This window comes from Delphinus delphis, chromosome 11 (genome assembly GCF_949987515.2).
Source record: "Delphinus delphis chromosome 11, mDelDel1.2, whole genome shotgun sequence".
Classification (NCBI taxonomy): Eukaryota; Metazoa; Chordata; class Mammalia; order Artiodactyla; family Delphinidae; genus Delphinus; species Delphinus delphis.
In genome coordinates this window covers 57975314-57995725 of record NC_082693.1, presented here as the reverse complement: position 1 = coordinate 57995725, position 20412 = coordinate 57975314, and the positions used below count along the sequence as shown (strand labels likewise).

The window sequence follows — 20412 nt, the reverse complement described above, 5'->3', positions numbered from 1 at the left end:
CTATGCAGAGTCAAGTCTAATGTTCTCTGAACAATCCTTAGAAACAGAAAAACCCAGAGACATTGAAAAACTATACTTTGAGTACTACTTATGCACCCTGATTATATATATTTTATAGTCCTGTTGTTATTGAAAACTGTTCTTGAAATTCAGGGAACTTGACAGTCTATAGAACGTGGAAACCTATTAAAAAGCAATCTGAGGGCTTCCCTGGTGGCGCAGTGGTTGAGAGTCCGCCTGCCGATGCGGGGGACACGGGTTCGTGCCCCAGTCCGGGAAGATCCCACATGCAACGGGAGAGGCCACAGCAGTGAGAGGCCCGCATACCGCAAAAAAAAAAAAAAAGCAATCTGAAAATGCATTTCAGGTGAAATCACTTTTCCCAAAGTGCAGATCATTTCATTTATTCTAAAGGCATATAATTAGAAAGGAGACTGAATTGGTATTTTTTTCCTCCTTACAGTATAGCACAAATACGTACTTCTTTATTCCAGCTTCAGCATGTGTATAGTTTTGAAAAAGTCCTCGTCAAAAAAGAAAGTGATTTTTTTCTTTTTTCATGGACCTCTACAATGTGTCTATTCAGAATTTTAAAAATCGGTTCTCAAGTAAAAACAGAAGCATAATTTTAAAAAGCAGAAGATATTATTTATCTTGGCCTTATCTGAACATGTCAGAAAATTAAGACAGTGATGAATTACACATTACTGTACAAAATTTTATTATCAGAGGCAAAATTCAAATTGGTTCTGCTTAAAATACAGAAGACAAATTTTCTCACTTAGAAAAATCCATTTTGTCAGTGCTTGATTATAGTGGAATAAAAACTTCATGTTGAACACATACTAATTGAATTTTTACTGAATAATTTTAAAGGCATACCATAGAAAACATTAACCTGCTAAACTAACACAAAGTTATTTGGCTAATGCTTTAGTAATCATATTTACTAAAAGAACAGTTACTTTTTTATTCCTAAATCATAAGATATTAGAAATGAAAAAAAGTGCTTCCATTTGGCATATTTTAAATAAGTCTGTTCATTTGGAGAATGGCTCTAGGAAAATAAACTTTGTTGCTGAATAAATTCAAGTTCATTAGAAATAGTCCACATAATATTTTTTAAAAATTATCTGATGAATTCAGTGGTGTCCGGAAAGCCAATTATGAAAGCCCAAAGGCAGAATTTCTCTTCTTGCTTCAAGTAAGTGGACAGTGCACAAGCTTCATAGTTCTACTGTGTTTTAGTTTTATAGTTTTGGTCTGTTTTAAAAAACTATCAAAATGTAAAGGGACTAAAATACAGCAAAGATAAATGGCAAGTATATTCATATATGGCAATGCACAGGTAGCATTTAAAAAATAATGTGAGGTTACTATTATACAATATTTTAAAGGGTAGAAATACAGCATTCACTTGAAACATTTTTTGTACTTAAGTGACAGATAATAAACCTTTTAAAAATGAAACTTAGTAGCAAAAAATTAATAATGAATGTTTTCACCCAATAGGTCATAAGTTATGTGAAAGTGGGAACAGAATAGTGAACAAGAGCAAAAGTAATATTGTGAACCTTGTCGGGGTTAAAAGGACAGTGACTGAATGATTAACTTAGAAAGTAAACAAAGCTACAGTAATCAAGACAGTATGGTACTGGCACAAAAACAGAAATATAGATCAATGGTACAGGACAGAAAGCCCAGAGGTAAACCCACGCACATATAGTCACCTAATTTACGACAAAGGAGGCAAGAACATACAATGCAGAAAAGACAGCCTCTTCAATAAGTGGTGCTGGGAAAACTGGACAGCTACATGTAAAAGAATGGAATTAGAACACTAGCTAACACCATACACAAAAGTAAACTCAAAATGGTTTAAAGACCTAAATGTAAGAATGAACACTATAAAACTCTTAGAGGAAAACATAGGAAAAACACTCTTTGACATAAACCACAGCAAGATCTTTTTTGATCTGCCTCCTAGAGTAATGAAAATAAAAACAAAAATAAACAAATGGCACCTAATTAAACCTAAAAGCTTTTGCACAGCAAAGGAAACCATAAACAAGATGAAAAGACAACCCTCAGAATGGGAGAAAATATTTGCAAATGAAACAATGGACAAAAGATTAATCTCCAAAATATACAAACAGCTCATGGAGCTCAATATCAAAAAAACAAACAACCCAATTAACAAATGGGCAGAAGACCTAAAGTCATTTCACCAAAGAAGACATACAGATGCCAAGAGGCACACAAAAAGCTGCTAAACATCACTAATTACTAGAGAAATGCAAATCAAAACTACAATGAAGTATCACCTCACACTGGTCAGAATGGCCATTATCAAAAAATCTAGAAACAGTAAATGCTGGAAAGGGTGTGGTGAAAAGGGAACCCTCCTGCACTGTTGGTGGGAATATAAATTTATACAACCACTATGGAGAACAGTATGGAGGTTCCTTAAAAAACTAAAAATAGAAGTACCATATGACCCAGCAATCCCACTACTGGGCATATACCCTGAGAAAACCATAATTCAAAAAGAGTCATGTACCACAATGTCCATTGCAGCACTATTTACAATAGCCAGGATATGGAAGCAACCTAATGCCCATCAACAGATGAATGGCTAAAGAAGATGTGGCATATCTATACAATGGAATATTACTCAGCCATAAAAAGAAACGAAATTGAGTTATTTGTAGTGAGGTGGATGGACCTAGGGTCTATCATACAGAGTGAAGTAAGTCAGAAAGAGAAAAACAAATACTGTATGCTAACGCATATACGTGGAATCTGAAAAAAAAAAAAGGTACAATATACCTAGTGGCAGGGCAGGAATAAAGACGTAGACATAGAGAATGGACTTGGGGACATGGGGGGAGGGGGAAGCTGGGGCAAAGTGAGAGTAGCATCGACATATACACTACCAAATGTAAAATAGATAGCTAATGGGAAGCAGCCACATAGCACAGGGAGATCAGCTTGGTGTTTTGCAATGACCTAGAGGGGTGGGATAGGGAGGGTGGGAAGGAAGCTCAAGAGGGAGGAGATATGGTCATATATGTATGCATACGGTTGATTCACATTGTTGTACGACAGAAACTAACACAGCATTGTGAAGCAATTATACTCCAAATAAGATGTATTAAGAAAAAAGAAAGTAAATACACTGCACATTCAAGGCAGATGTTCTTAACTCTACTGTAATATTTGCTATAAAACATTTCACTCTTTCAATTACTTACATGACATAATAAAAATGTATGCGATTAGAACCAAGTTGACCTGTGCAGAGGTAGGTCAAAGTAGTTACTGTAACTACACAGAGGAGGCCAATGGAAAATGTAACTTCAAGTAAATTAAGGAGCTGCGGTCCATCCATATGGTTCTAAGCAGAAAGAGAGAAATATTTCTCTGACCTCATCGCTAAGCAAAAGGAAAGTTCTGGCTAAACTAATAGGTCTCCTCCATATGCAGGGTAGAGATTTTTTATCTTTTGGTCCACTGGTGAAGAGCTTTGCAGTCCATCTTCTCTTTTCCCTTATTTTTCATGGCTTGTTGGCTGGACTATCTCTTAATTACTTGTAACAGCTTAAAACCCACTACACAACACATTAATGTAAAACACTTTGATGAAAATTTTTATAGGCCATATGAAGTAACCTTGTTAAGAAATGAGTAGTAAACCAAAATGTACTAATTAACATTTTTCTCAAATTAGCCAATGACAATGAAAAAGTAAGCTAAGTATCTATTCAGATATTCTATAGAGACTGGTCTGTATGGATAATCCTTATGTTTTCAGGCATGTAGGAGGCAGATTAAGGACTAATTTAAGCCGTATAAGGCTTGCGTTCGCAGGTTTTTGAATTCTCGCCAAAACCTACCACCAGTTACACAAGCTCATTACAACTCTTAGCTTCTGTCTCCTCACTGGTGATTTGGAACTGATGGTATTTCACAGGGTTATTAAATGAGATGATACCTACACAATGCCCAGCATTTAGGAGGCACTCAAGTTTTTGTACTTTCCCGATATTATAACTCATTTAACTAACACAGCACAAAAAATTAATTCTGATTAAAATGAAGAATGGGTCTTTCTTTTTTCTTAATGGATTGGTACATGAACTGGGAATGTGCAAAAGATAAACATCTTTAATGTACTATCCTTAAAGTACTAAATATTCAACATAAAATCCTGTAAAGTGTTATGTTTTCAAAATCTGGGTAAAATTATACTGCCTACCAGTAGGGCTATTTGTGAAAAATCTATTTTAAAAATACAATTCATATACAGTATACATAAAATTAGAACATATATTTTCACCAACTGTTTATTTTTAATATTTAAGACAATTTTTTCTAGACTTTGAAGTAAAATTTCATGGAATAAAATCGAAATAAAAGCTACTAAAGTACACTTTTTTTTTCCTGAACATAAACAATGCATATTAAAGAAAATACTAAAAAATAAAAAAAAAAAAATACTGGGTTAGCCAAAAAGTTCGTTCAGGTTTTTCAAGCTTATGGAAAAACCCGAACGAACTTTTTGGCCAGCCCAATATTTTAATTTAAAAAAGACCTTATTAAGTCAAAGCAATCGAACTGAAAGTTACTCTTATGTAATTAAATTTTGGAATTCCAGGATATTTTGCAATAACATTTTCATACTCAAAAGTTCACATATACTATTTTGAACAAATACATTATTGCCTAGTACTGTATAAGAATTGTTGAACCTGTTTTTAAAAACATATGATTAACTTAAAATTAACACATTGTGAATATACAAACAGTATGCTAAAACCATTTTAGAAAACTTCAGCTACTTTTACATAAGGAGGTTAAACATTTTTCCACAACTTACCGATATTATTAAAATGCTCAACTTTTCTTAAAGATAAATTCTATTCTAATTTATATTCCAACTATAAAAGTTTAAACTATGTGGTTTTATTATACTTTCTAAATGTTACACAATTAAGTGCTGTGAAACAAACAGTGAGAATTATCCTGAAGTGCGACAAATGTTTTGAGAATGAGTATACAAAAATAATGCCTAATATTATCTATACCTAAAAATTATTTCGTTCCTTTTTTGTAGTATGTAATTATCTTTCATGTTGCCTTATTGGTTCATTATTTCTCTGTTTGTTTCATTTATTGTGATGAAAATTCCTTTAAGCCTTGTTCATCCCTTCCTTTCCTCTCAAAAAGTGCTTTGTGAAATAAAAGGTGCTCAATAAATATGTTTAATTAAATTCTGTCAGTACATAATTAGCAGTGCCAAATGATAATAATTCAGCTATGGTCTCTGATAAAGGAAAAAAAAACAGGTGTAGGAATCCTAATTTACCATTATATGAGCTTTCTCTTTCATAAAGTATATGTGATTACTTCATGGGTATATTGAGGAGAATAATTAAACTATTTTAGGTTTCTGACTTCTTAGAAAATATTCCTTAAAATTTAATAGCCAATAGATTTGAATTAAATATATTATTGTAAACTTCTTTAGGAATCCCTTTACTGCATCTGATATAGTACTACAGTTGCACGAAAATGGTTTTTGCATAACTTAGTCTGCACAGATTTATAAACAACATTTTACTGAATATTACCTTCACTGATTTAAATGGACATCATTTTATCTGTGGTCTGACCATCTGTTACTACAAAGTGTATCAGAGAAATCTGTGTGGAAAATAAAACAAATTGTCAGTATTTTAAGGTCATATTTAAATAATGTTCACCAAAATATTTTAAAAAAAAACTATTATCAATGGGCTGTATTTTTTGTCCCAATATTTGGGTATTTACGCTGACCAAAGTGAATGCTAATTAACATTTCTTCCGGTTGTTGACATTATGCAAACTAGAAACACAGACTTTTAAAAATAATTGTAACTATTGTAGATATATTTAATCAGTATTTTGATATTGCTTCTGGTATTTGGAAAATCTCCAATTAATGCAACTGATAGAGGTATTTCAAACATGTCTTTCTATTTTAGTTGTAGGAAGGTTTTCTTGAAGATCTCAAGTTATTGTAATTGTTCCCAAAACAACAATCATGTTATTTTTTATTTTTTATTTTTTTTTAGCTGTACGCGTGCCTCTCACTGTTGTGACCTCGGTTCCTGTTGCGGAGCACAGGTTCCAGACGCACAGGCTCAGCGGCCATGGCTCACGGGCCCAGCCGCTCTGCAGCATGTGGGATCTTCCCAGACCGGGGCACGAACCCGTGTCTCCTAGCATCAGCAGGCGGACTCTCAACCACTGTGCCACCAGGTAAGCCCAATCATGTAATTTCCGGGGCACGAACCCGTGTCTCCTAGCATCAGCAGGCGGACTCTCAACCACTGTGCCACCAGGTAAGCCCAATCATGTAATTTTAAAAAGTTCATGTTGCTATTCTGAGTCTCAGTTTTCTCATCAGACTGTTAGGGCTAATATAATTTATTATGTTTTTGACAGGAATCAAACGGAACAGCATATGTAAAAGTTCTTTGAAAATTAAATGCGGTTTATAAATATATGGTTTAATCTTAGGAACCTTGTAAGATTTTACTGGTATAATATTTGTAAGTTGCACTATCAAAAAAATCTCAGTCCTATGATATAATTATCCTAGAAATAATGTAAACGAAAGTGAGTTTAACTCCCAGGTAAAATCCATGTTATTGAAACTGAAGAATAAACCTAGCATTGTAGATATTAAACTTAGAGGTTGTGCTTGCATATGTAAAAACACTTTAAAGATTATAGGAATATTTTAAGGGAAAATGTGTAAAAATGGGGAAAACTTTTTATTTACAGGTTACCTAGAGATATTTAGTGCTTCAGAATATTTACTAAATATTCAGTAAATATTTAGTCCTTCCTAATTGAAACCAAGTTTTGCTGTTGTACATATAATGGCACAGTAATTTTTTAAGCCTAGATTTTGGACACTTTCAACTATTTGTTATTTCATGCATGTATATGATTTGTAAAACAGACAAAGAAGAGAAAAAAGATAAAAACTCTATGTAGAAAATAGAATTTTATAACTTAACTACATTTTACAGAATATTCCAGGAGATGTCATTGGTCATTTTATTATTTTGAAAATATTACTTATTTAAACAACTAAAAAATGTTAATGCCTGATATAATCTTCAACATTGGAAAGGATAAATTATTGAAAAATATGTAGAACAAAACTTCCATCTCAATGCTATTGATACCACTATACTGTTGAACAAGTATTATATGAGGTATTGAACATTGCACATAATTATACACTTAGGATTTGACATCATAGCTAAACCAGTTGTTCAAGGCCACTAAAATACTGAAAGAAGATTAAGATTATTAACAGTGCAGAGGAAAAAAGAACTATAAAATCCCTTCTAACTCATAGCTGGAAATGGTGATTTCATTCAAAAGAATGTCACAACTATTAAGAGTTTTCAGTAATTCATGACATAAAACAAGACATCCACCTCTAATTTTTTATCTTTTCTATTACATGAATCCCATGGTGATACAGTACGTGTTTTCAACCTGCATGACAGTGTGATCTTTATTATTGTTATGTTTCAGAACTTACCCCTTAAGGGTTTCACACATGTTTGAAATTATATTAAATTTCATCACTTCAGATAGGTGGCATGACCTTTAGATTTTATACTAAGCATTACTCTGTGTTAACAACACATAGAGTATCTAAAATTAATATATTAATTGAAGGGCTGAAAAATTTAGGTATGAGTAATAGGTATTAATTGCTAAAAAGATAAAATTCAACCTTAGGTGATACTTGTTCTATGGATTATTAAATTGTTCCTCTTTACTACAAACCTATAATAAATCTATGGCTCCAGTTTCTAAAATACCTACTTTTTTCCCCCAATGTTCAGTGACTATTAGAGTTAGAACGTTTCCTTCAATGATTTGCAAGAAGATGTAGAGGAGCGGAAAACCTCAGGAAAACATAAAGTGGTCCACAAACATTTGGCTTATGTACAGTTAGTTATATCTGCATTTCATAATGGTAAACTTAAAATATGTTCATTTTTGAGCATCTAAGCAACGTTTGGAGAGCTGGCCTACTGTGTGAGAATACCATTTAAAACACTTGTGTTCCATAATACAGCCAGGGAAAGACTATTCAAAATTCCCAGGTAGAACAGAGCTGTCAATACTAAAAGAAAAGCTTTGCTCAAGAAAAGAAACTTTTCATCTTGACAAATGGCACACCTGGCATCAAAAGTCATAAGAATCCATTTGAGGTATGGTCGCTTAATGGAAGATTAGATTCACACAGACACAAAGATCAACACACAGGAAGAGTTTTTAACTCTCTGCACCACCCAACATGAGATAGAGAAACAAGATGGAAAAGAAACACTTTCTCAGCACTGATAATCATTAAGTATACATAACTGTTTTATCCAATAGGAAGCTGGACCAAAATGATGACAGAATATATATTTACGATGTGAGGTTGCCACTTAGGAAAATTAGCAGAGCGTTTGTACATAAATTTTGTTTAAATTCATTTTTATGTATAGAATAGACCATTCAGGAAGTAGATGAAAAAATCTATAACAGTTGAGAAATTTAGGAAATTGTCAGGAAGGATAGTGTTGAGATAAATTCTTTGAAGCCTTTCCAAAGTTTGCGTAAGTTTATAAAAAGAGATAAATTTTCTTTGAGCTGAACAGAGTCTGCACAAATGCAGTGTACAACATACTATATACATATGGGGCCTCCCTATGTACATATACATATGCATACACTACCTATATGCGTTTTTTAACGTATACACAGCTTTAACTCAAAGAAAATGAGTTAGCAGTACAATAATCATTGAAAGACAATCCAAGTGCTGAAATAAGTGACACCAGTCACTTAAAGGGCTATTTCACTTCTCACATTGCCCAGGACTAAGAATATAATTCCCTGTTTTAGTTTTTCTTTCATTGCATCACTGACTGTCACAGATAATCTTTGTGCTTTTGCATAATGTTAATCCCGATGTAACATATATTCACATACAACATTGGACATTTTAAATAAGCATGCTAGAACACAGGCAGGGCCATACAACCATGCACAAAATATTCTGAATATGTTTTTTCCATACTGACTGCAACGTCAACATGCACCACTATCATATTTGGTCCTGTACAGTGAGGAATGTATAGCTGAAGCAGTCATGGCTAGTTGCACTTGCAAGAGTTTCTTTAGAGAAGAACACCCAGTAGAGAAACAAAACAGAATGAATGAAACAAAAAAAATCCCCCAAAACCAAAAATTAAAAAAAAAAAATTTCCTCCCACACGTTAACACTGAAAATCTGGCCATTTTCCTCATTCCACACAACGCAGGTCTTCTCACAAAATTCTGAGTCAAATTGTTTTTAAGAGACACACATTAGTGTCTCAGAGCTTTTCCTAACCATTGGAAAAGCTCATCTTGATAAAGCATTTTCCAGCGTACATTGGCTTCGACAGTTTCCACGGCTCTTGAGAAAGAGGCAGCAGCTACTCCATCATAGCTCTTCATGAAGTTCCTTAGCTGGAAATAGAAATATTAAAATAGTAAATAGACAGCATAAGGAATATGGTCAATAATACTCTAATAAGTTCCTATGGGGGCAGACGGTTACTAGACTTATCATAGTGATCATTTCATAATGTATGCAAACGTCAAACCATTATATAGTATACCTGAAACTAACATAATATTGTATTTCTACTACGTTTCAATAAAAAATATAATTAAAAAATAGTAAATACACATGTCTTCAAAACAACTCATGTCCAACACATATAAACAAGAATCTATTTGAAGAAAAGTGTCACAGTCACTACAGAAGGTATATTTAATATGTGGAGTGAGCTTAGTAATGAAATGGAATAAAACAGATTGTGTCCTCTAGGTGTAATGTAATTTCTTTTGGAACTGAAAGGAAAAAAAGAATGGACATTACAGTTTAAGTAGCTTCAAATTCAGCTTCTTGTTTCATAAATAAATATTAAAATAGACATATTTAATTTGTCTTTTCATAATAGGTTGATGGGATTGTGGTAAAGACTAGTTCTAATTACAAAGCTATCTAATGTAATAAATAGCCTTAAAATGAATATAAGGATTAAAGTTAACTTTTTGTGCTTAGAGAGAAAATTATTCATATTCTCTAAATAAATAGTATGAGTGCCTGACACTATCTTTGATAGCAAAGAAATATCAAAATTATTGGGCAGTGGAAAAAAAAGTAATGATGCTATGAAAACTGGATGATAAATGACACTGCAATCACCTGAGCAACTAGATTTAGAAAGAATGAAGGAGGAATGTCGATTCATTTAGCTAGAGAATTTGAGCTTTAATTAAAAAGTTAAAATTTTTAAATGTTTTGTCATGATTTTATGGATAGAAGATTTTCTCTAGAGAGTCCACATACACTAGGAATGCTCAAGGATTTTATTTCAAGATTAAATACTAGCAGATTTTCTCTCTGTTTGATATGTTTTAAGAAACTGTCAACCAACCAACAATTGCAATGCTAATAGACAAATGTGAAAAATCAACTTGCAACACAGAAGTGTTATACTGTGTAATTAGTGTGGGGTGTGATTCATCACATGGTGGGCACCACATGGAGAATATGCCAGGAGAGAAATGTCATCAAGCTTGACTCAGGGATAGGGAGATACGGGGGCAGGGGAGTCATTAAAATGGAGTTAATTATACCTTCCTGAATTCATCTAGAAATTGGTTCATGGGTAGCTTGGTTTGTTTATGACAGTATTACTTTGATTACATGATACTGATGGTTTTTTTCAAAGTTTATCCTCTACTTTCCTACAAAACCTGGTGCCCTGCAGCATTAGCAGTGGATAACTATATCTCAGAGCTATGTTCTTTATAAGACTTCAAATTCACTATGCTTTAATAACATACAAAATATTCAACGTATTATGTAACAAAGATTTATCAGTGCTATCCTTAAAACTGATCTCACACCTGACCAGATTTACACATACAAAAGAAAGAGGATGAAGGGAAAGACTAGAATTTATTGAAACCTTCAATATTCTAGGCACTGTGCCACACACGTATACCTGTGACATGTACACATAGATAAAAAGGAAGTCTAATGAAAGCATTTGAATCATATTTTTAAACTTAACTAACTCATCCAGTGATTCATTTGTATTTATATATTTATGTTCAGATTCATTCAATCTATATTCCTAAAGCAACAAATAGTACATTTTGATCTATATTTTGAATTTTGCATTTTAATTTATTACAAAAATATGTACATTACAGTGTACATTTGTAATTACATCTGTGTATTACAGTGGCGTTATTTACATAATATAGGTCAATCAGGAAAACAAATTACATCTACTTCTTTTATTTTTTTATTATTATTTATTTTATTTTATTTTATTTTTAACATCTTTATTGGAGTATAATTGCTTTACAATGGTATGTTAGTTTCAGCTTCACAACAAAATGAGTCAGTTATATATATACATATGTTCCCATATCTCTTCCCGCTTGCATCTCCCTCCCTCCCACCCTCCCTATCCCACCCCTCCAGGCGGTCACAAAGCACCAAGCTGATCTCCCTGTGCTATGCGGCTGCTTCCCACTAGCTATCTACCTTACGTTTGGTAGTGTATATATGTCCATGCCTCTCTCTCGCTTTGTCACCGTTTACCCTTCCCCCTCCCCATAGCCTCAAGTCCATTCTCTAGTAAGTCTGTGTCTTTATTCCTGTTTCACCCCTAGGTTTTTCATGACATTTTTTTTCTTAAATTCCATATATATGTGTTACCATACGGTATTTGTCTCTCTTTCTGACTTACTTCACTCTGTATGACAGACTCTAGGTCTATCCACCTCATTACAAATAGCTCAATTTTGTTTCTTTTTATGGCTGAGTAATATTCCATTGTATATATGTGCCACATCTTCTTTATCCATTCATCCGATGATGGGCACTTAGGTTGTTTCCATCTCTGGGCTATCGTAAATAGAGCTGCAATGAACATTTTGGTCCATGACTCTTTTTGAATTATGGTTTTCTCAGGGTATATGCCCAGTAGTGGGATTGCTGGGTCATATGGTAGTTCTATTTGTAGTTTTTTAAGGAACCTCCATACTGTTCTCCACAGTGGCTGTATCAATTTACACTCCCACCAACAGTGTAAGACGGTTCCCTTTTCTCCACACCCTCTCCAGCATTTATTGTTTGTAGATTTTTTGATGATGGCCATTCTGACTGGTGTGAGAGGATATCTCATTGTAGTTTTGATTTGCATTTCTCTAATGATTAGTGATGTTGAGCATTCTTTCATGTGTTTGTTGGCACTCTGTATATCTTCTTTGGAGAAATGTCTATTTAGGTCTTCTGCCCATTTTTGGATTGGGTTGTTTGTTTTTTTGTTATTAAGCTGCATGAGCTGCTTATAAATTTTGGAGATTAATCCTTTGTCAGTTGCTTCATTTGCAAATATTTTCTCCCATTCTGAGGGTTGTCTTTTGGTCTTCTTTATGGTTTCCTTTGCTGCACAAAAGCTTTTAAGTTTCATTAGGTCCCATTTGTTTACTTTTGTTTTTATTTCCATTTCTCTAGGAGATGGGTCAAAAAGGACCTTGCTGTGATTTATGTCATAGAGTGTCCTGCCTATGTTTTCCTCTAAGAGTTTGATAGTTTCTGGCCTTACATTTAGGTCTTTAATCCATTTTGAGCTTATTTTTGTGTATGGTGTTAGGGAGTGATCTGATCTCATACTTTTACATGTAGCTGTCCAGTTTTCCCAGCACCACTTATTGAAGAGGCTGTCCTTTCTCCACTGTACATTCCTGCCTCCTTTGTCAAAGATAAGGTGACCATATGTGCGTGGGTTTATCTCTGGGCTTTCTATCCTGTTCCATTGATCTATATTTCTGTTTTTGTGCCAGTACCATACTGTCTTGATTACTGTAGCTTTGTAGTATAGTTTGAAGTCAGGAAGCCTGATTCCTCCAGCTCCATTTTTCGTTTTCAAGATTGCTTTGGCTATTCGGGGTCTTTTTTGTTTCCATACAAACTGTGAAATTTTTTGTTCTAGTTCTGTGAAAAATGCCAGTGGTAGTTTGATAGGGATTGCATTGAATCTGTAGATTGCTTTGGGTAGTAGAGTCATTTCCACAATGTTGATTCTTCCAATCCAAGAACATGGTATATCTCTCCATCTATTTGTATCATCTTTAATTTCTTTCATCAGTGTCTTATAATTTTCTGCATACAAGTCTTTTGTCTCCTTAGGTAGGTTTATTCCTAGATATTTTATTCTTTTTGTTGCAATGGTAAATGGGAGTGTTTTCTTGATTTCACTTTCAGATTTTTCATCCTTAGTGTATAGGAATGCCAGAGATTTCTGTGCATTAATTTTGTATCCTGCTACTTTACCAAATTCATTGATTAGCTCTAGTAGTTTTCTGGTAGCATCTTTAGGATTCTCTATGTATAGTATCATGTCATCTGCAAACAGTGACAGCTTTACTTCTTCTTTTCCAATTTGGATTCCTTTTATTTCCTTTTCTTCTCTGATTGCTGTGGCTAAAACTTCCAAAACTATGTTGAATAAGAGTGGTGAGAGTGGGCAACCTTGTCTTGTTCCTGATCTTAGTGGAAATGCTTTCAGTTTTTCACCATTGAGGACGATGTTGGCTGTGGGTCTGTCATATATGGCCTTTATTATGTTGAGGAAAGTTCCCTCTATGCCTACTTTCTGCAGGGTTTTTATCATAAATGGGTGTTGAATTTTGTCAAAAGCTTTCTCTGCATCTATTGAGATGATCATATGGTTTTCTCCTTCAATTTGTTAATATGGTGTATCACGTTGATTGATTTGCATATATTGAAGAATCCTTGCATTCCTGGAATAAACCCCACTTGATCATGGTGTATGATCCGTTTAATGTGCTGTTGGATTCTGTTTGCTAGTATTTTGTTGAAGATTTTTGCATCTATGTTCATCAGTGATATTGGCCTGTAGTTTTCTTTCTTTGTGACATCCTTGTCTGGTTTTGGTATCAGGGTGATGGTGGCCTTGTAGAATGAGTTGGGGAGTGTTCCTCCCTCTGCTATATTTTGGAAGAGTTTGAGAAGGATAGGTGTTAGCTCTTCTCTAAATGTTTGATAGAATTCGCCTGTAAAGCCATCTGGTCCTGGGCTTTTGTTTGTTGGAAGATTTTTAATCACAGTTTCAATTTCAGTGCTTGTGATTGGTCTGTTCATATTTTCTATTTCTTCCTGATTCAGTCTCGGCAGGTTGTGTATTTTTAAGAATTTGTCCATTTCTTCCAGGTTGTCCATTTTATTGGCATAGAGTTGTCTGTAGTAATCTCTCATGATCTTTTGTATTTCTGCAGTGTCAGTTGTTACTTCTCCAATTCTATTGATTTGAGTCTTGTCCCTTTTTTTCTTGATGAGTCTGGCTAATGGTTTATCAATTTTGTTTATCCTTTCAAAGAACCAGCTTTTAGTTTTATTGATCTTTGCTATCGTTTCCTTCATTTCTTTTTCATTTATTTCTGATCTGATTTTTATGATTTCTTTCCTTCTGCTACCTTTGGGGTATTTTTGTTCTTCTTTCTCTAATTGCTTTAGGTGCAAGGTTAGGTTGTTTATTCTAGATGTTTCCTGTTTCTTAAGGTAGGATTGTATTGCTATAAACTTCCCTCTTAGAACTGCTTTTGCTGCATCCCATAGATTTTGAGTCGTCGTGTCTCCATTGTCATTTGTTTCTAGGTATTTTTTGATTTCCTCTTTGATTTCTTCAGTGATCACTTCGTTATTAAGTAGTGTATTGTTTAGCCTCCATGTGTTTGTATTTTTTACAGATCTTTTCCTGTAATTGATATCTAGTCTAATAGTGTTGTGGTCGGAAAAGATAGTTGATACAATTTCAATTTTCTTAAATTTACCAAGACTTGATTTGTGACCCAAGATATGATCTATCCTGGAGAATGTTCCATGAGCACTTGAGAAAAATGTGTATTCTGTTTTTTTTGGATGGAATGTCCTATAAATATCAATTAAGTCCATCTTGTTTAATGTATCATTTAAAGCTTGTGTTTCCTTCTTTATTTTCATTTTGGATGATCTGTCCATTGGTGAAAGTGGGGTGTTAAAGTCCCCTACTATGAATGTGTTACTGTTGATTTCCCCTTGTATGGCTGTCAGTATTTGCCTTATGTATTGAGGTGCTCCTATGTTGGGTGCATAAATATTTACAATTGTTATATCTTCTTCTTGGATCGATCCCTTGATCATTATATAGTGTCCTTCTTTGTCTCTTCTAATAGTCTCTGTTTTAAAGTCTATTTTGTCTGATATGAGAATTGCTACTCCAGCTTTCTTTTGGTTTCCATTTGCATGAAATACCTTTTTCTATCCCCTTACTTTCAGTCTGTATGTGTCTCTAGGTCTGAAGTGGGTCTCTTGTAGACAGCAAATATATGCATCTTGTTTTTGTATCCATTCAGCCAATCTGTGTCTTTTGGTGGGAGCATTTAGTCCATTTACATTTAAGGTAATTATCGATATGTGTGTTCCCATTCCCATTTTCTTAATTGTTTTGGGTTCGTTATTGTAGGTCTTTTCCTTCCCTCGTGTTTCTTGCCTAGAGAAGTTCCTTTAGCAGTTGTTGTAGAGCTGGTTTGGTGGTGCTGAACTCCCTCAGCTTTTGCTTGTCTGTAAAGGTTTTAATGTCTCCATCAAATCTGAATGAGATCCTTGCTGGGTAGAGTAATCTTGGTTGCAGGTTTTTCTCCTTCAACACTTTCAATATGTCCTGCCACTCCCTTCTGGCTTGCAGAGTTTCTGCTGAAAGATCAGCTGTTAATCTTATGGGGATTCCCTTGTGTGTTATTTGTTGTTTTTCCCTTGCTGCTTTTAATATGTTTTCTTTGTATTTAATTTTTGACAGTTTGATTAATATGTGTCTTGGCGTATTTCTCCTTGGATTTATCCTGTATGGGACTCTCTGTGCTTCCTGGACTTAACTATTTCCTTTCCCATATTAGGGAAGTTTTCATCTATAATCTCTTCAAATATTTTCTCAGTCCCTTTCTTTTTCTCTTCTTCTTCTGGAACCCCTATAATTTGAATGTTGGTGCGTTTAATGTTGTCCCAGAGGTCTCTGAGAATGTCCTCAATTCTTTTCATTCTTTTTTCTTTATTCTGCTCTGTGGTAGTTATTTCCACTATTTTATCTTCCAGGTCACTTATCCGTTCTTCTGCCTCAGTTATTCTGCTATTGATCCCATCTAGAGTATTTTTCATTTCATTTATTGTGTTGTTCATCGTTGTTTGTTTCATCTTTAGTTCTTCTAGGTCCTTGTTAACTGATTCGTGCATTTTGTCTATTCTAGTTCCAAGATTTTGGATCATCTTTACTATCATTATTCTGAATTCTTTTTCAGGTAGACTGCCTAGTTCCTCTTCATTTGTTAGGTCTGGTGGGTTTTTATCTTGCTCCTTCATCTGCTGTGTGTTTTTCTGTCTTTTCATTTTGCTTATCTTACTGTGTTTGGGGGGTCTCCTTTTTGCAGGCTGAAGGTTCGTAGTTCCTGTTGTTTTTTGTGTCTGTCCCCAGTGTCTAAGGTTGCTTCAGTGGGTTGTGTAGGCTTCCTGGTGGAGGGTACTAGTGCCTGTGTTCTGGTGGATGAGGCTGGATCTTGTCTTTCTGGTGGGTAGGTCCACGTCTGGTTGTGTGTTTGGGGGTGTCTGTAGACTTATTATGATTTGGGGCAGCCTCTCTGCTAATGGGTGGGGTTGTGTTCCTGTCTTGCTAGTTGTTTGGCATAGGATGTCCAGCACTGTAGCTTGCTGGTCGTTGAGTGAAGCTGGGTGCTGGTGTTGAGATGGAGATCTCTGGGAGATTTTCGCCGTTTGATATTATGTGCAGCTGGGAGGCCTCCTGTGGACCAGTGTCCTGAAGTTGGCTCTCCCACCTCAGAGGCACAGCACTAATTCCTGGCCGCAGCACCAAGAGCCTTTCATCCACAGTGCTCCTTAATTTGGGATGATTCGTTGTCTATTCACGTATTCCACAGATGCAGGGTACATCAAGTTGATTGTGGAGCTTTAATCCGCTGCTTCTGAGGCTGCTGGGAGAGATTTCCCTTTCTCTTCTTTGTTCTCACAGCTCCCAGGGGCTCAGCTTTGGATTTGGCCCCGCCTGTGCGTGTAGGTTGCCGGAGGGCGTCTGTTCTTTGCTCAGACAGGACGGGGTTAAAGGAGCCGCTGATTCGGAGGCTCTGGCTCACTCAGGCCGGGGATAGGGAGGGTCACGGAGTGCGGGGCGGGCCTGCGGCGGCAGAGGCCGGCGTGACGTTGCTAGCCTGAGGCGCGCCGTGCGTTCTCCCCGGGGAGTTGTCCCTGGATCCCGGGACCCTGGCAGTGGCGGGCTGCACAGGCTCCCTGGAAGGGGGTGTGGATAGTGACCTGTGTTCGCACACAGGCTTCTTGGTGGCGGCAGCAGCAGCCTTAGCGTCTCATGTCTGTCTCTGGGCTCCGCACTTTTAGCCGCGGCTCGCGCCCGTCTCTGGAGCTCTCTTAAGCAGCGTTCTTAATGCCCTCTCCTCGTGCACCAGGAAACAAAGAGGGAAGAAGAAGTGTCTTGCCTCTTCGGCAGGTCCAGACTTTTCCCCGGACTCCCTCCCGGCTAGCCGCAGTGCACTAACGCCCTGCAGGCTGTGTTCATGCCGCCAACCTCAGTCCTCTCCCGGCTCTCTCCGCTTTGCCCTCCGCACCCGTTGCTGTGGTCTCCTCCACGGCTCTGAAGCTCCCCCACTCTGCCACCCGCAGTCTCCGCCCGCGAAGGGGCTTCCTAGTGTGTGGACATTTTTCCTCCTTCACAGCTCCCTCCCACTGGTGCAGGTCCTGTCCCTATCCTTTTGTCTCTGCTTATTTTTTTCTTTTGCCCTAACCAGGTACGTGGGGGGTTCCTTGCCTTTTGGGAGGTCTGAGGTCTTCTGCCAGCGTTCAGTAGGTGTTCTGTAGGAGTTGTTCCACGCGTAGATGTATTTCTGGTGTACCTGTGGGGAGGAAGGTGATCTCCGAGTCTTACTCTTCCGCCATCTTCCTGGAAGTCTGCCACATCTACTTCTTTTAAACTATGTTCCACATTGTTACATATTTTCCTAGGCAGTCACTGAATGAATATGCCGGATAGTGATAAATGACCCTTTGGCAACTTTGACTCTGTGGAGTGTGCTCTTGGCCTTTTGACCTTTTGACGAGGTAGAAAGCCAGCCTGAACACATGAAGTAAAACTCTTAAGTCTTCCTCAAAGGCAAACTATGGGATTGACTATGAATGTGTTAAGATAGTAGGTCAGATTATCCTGCAAGGGAACTCTCAGTAGAAAATGTAACTGGGGGTTCTCTAGGGATTCTTTCCTTAAATCACTATTTAAGTGCACTAAATACTTCGTTGTGAGCTCACGGAGCTTGGGGTGACTCACATACATCTTACGAGTAGCTTATTCATCAGAACACGAGTGGCCCACTTTCCATAGTTGTCATAAATTGATCTTACGTCTCACACTCCTCCACAACTCTTCTGGCGAACCTGTGGTCAGAGCAGCCATCTGACTGGTCCTGGGGCAGGGTCACAGCACCTTCCAGACCCCTGCCTCACTTTAGAGGCATGGGGTAGATGGAAGGCATTTGGCATTCCAGCCTGCTTATTTTGGCAGCTCTTTGGTAGATGTTCTGCTGCTATTAGTTTTCATTATTGTGCTTCCTAAATATTTATGCCATCTTATGCTTTTATTTGAAAATGTTGCAAGTTTAGACATTTTTATAAAATAACATTTAGTAAGATGTCAGAGTTGCTTGTGTTCCCTGTTCTCCTTAGCATAAAATTTCTAGACATGTTTGTTAATTTCTCTATTAAAAATATTTTAGTATTTAGTACTCTTAATTTAGGGTACTCTAGACCTTAAACATCACAAAATAATTTGTAAAGTGCAGCACACAATATACTCTTAGTAACTATATAAATGAATTGAATTAGCTATTGCCCGATTATGAGGTTTATATTTTCAGCATTAAAACTGTAAATGGGATGTCTGTAACGCACAGGATCTATGTTCTTTTACAACAGTGTTGTATATAAGGTTCAAGAGGCCAAAATAATGAGTGCTGAAGAGGATTGCTGAACGGGCATTAGTATGGAAAAATGGCAAGGGCCTCTGAGGTTCCATGAGGTTGTACTTCCATTCGTTTAAAATTAAGGAGGTGATGTACTGTTTCATGGAGAAATATTGTTCAAATTGCTAGAGCTATGTAATTAGAAGGAAATTGCCAGTTTCAGGTACTAGAATGTAGTTTTGGGGAAGGGACCATAGAACAATGTAAGTGTCTCTGCTGAATGCCCCTAAAGTTGATGGGGATCATTACAATCTCAAATTAGTTTTCAGAATTCATAAAGATGCCAATTCACTTCTGATCTATAAACTTTTGAATATAAGAATATGCTATATCCAAAGGGAGCGTATTGGTTTTTCTGCTTACGAGGCTCATTGGTTATGGGAAAATGAGACTGAAACTTCCTCAGTTCCTTTATATTTATGGAAGGGGGTTATCAGCAATACAAATTAACCCCCCTCCCACCCAACAATAGTGGGCCACAATCCTACAGTCAATGATTAGGTAATAAAAGTATGGAAAAGCCTCAGGCAGCAGTTGGTAAACTGGAAAGTCAGTGCAAGCATCTGTGTCATGAAGGGATTCATCACTCAGGCTACAGAGAGCCTGTATTGTGAAGTTAGCTGCTTTGCAGATAATGGAATAAAAGCCACAGTTGAGTTTCAGTTTTCAAATGGCACCTTTCATTATAGGGGTATCTTGGAACATTTCAAATGGCAATTAAGTGTAAAAACTTAAATATGTAAGTGAAATATGTAAAGCAAAATGGCCATCATATGATAAAATCAATTTAAATGTCCATTTAACAGATGTTTTTCCATGAGCTGGGTATTATACTGAAGCAAGGAAGACATGAAAGACAGAGTTAGAGAACAGAAGAGGGAGAGAGAACAGGAGAGAGGCAAGGGGAGAGGAAGATGGCAGAAGGAAGGGAGCTAAAAGGAGGGAAGGGGAGAGGGGAGGAGAGGAGAGATCTCTCACTTCTGAGTTCACTTCAATGACTGCACAGGTTGTCACTAAACGAGTCTTTCATTCCGATTATTGAATGTAAAATCAAAGAATTAAAACTACTTCATTTAAATACATAAACTCATTAGCTTAATTGTTCTCTCTTTCTCTTTCCTATGGATATGAAAGAATTCCTTCCCTTTTAGCGTCCTTTATTAAAAATAAAAAATATAGTAA

General features: G+C 36.3%; 1 protein-coding gene and 1 long non-coding RNA gene across 2 annotated transcripts in view; one reads left to right on the top strand and one right to left on the bottom strand.

The window, feature by feature from the left end:
* The window catches only part of LOC132433245 (uncharacterized), a 170632-nt gene extending 164500 nt beyond the window's left edge, over nt 1-6132 (top strand). The window contains exon 3 of the long non-coding RNA XR_009521097.1: nt 6117-6132. This is a non-coding gene — a long non-coding RNA (uncharacterized lncRNA). The remainder of the gene's footprint in view (nt 1-6116) is intronic.
* An 894-nt stretch (nt 6133-7026) lies between these two features.
* The window catches only part of TRHDE (thyrotropin releasing hormone degrading enzyme), a 398970-nt gene continuing 385584 nt past the window's right edge, over nt 7027-20412 (bottom strand). Inside the window, exon 19 of the mRNA XM_060025259.1 lies at nt 7027-9579. Within this exon, the coding sequence (XP_059881242.1) occupies nt 9436-9579 (144 nt within the window). The 3' untranslated portion in view covers nt 7027-9435. The remainder of the gene's footprint in view (nt 9580-20412) is intronic.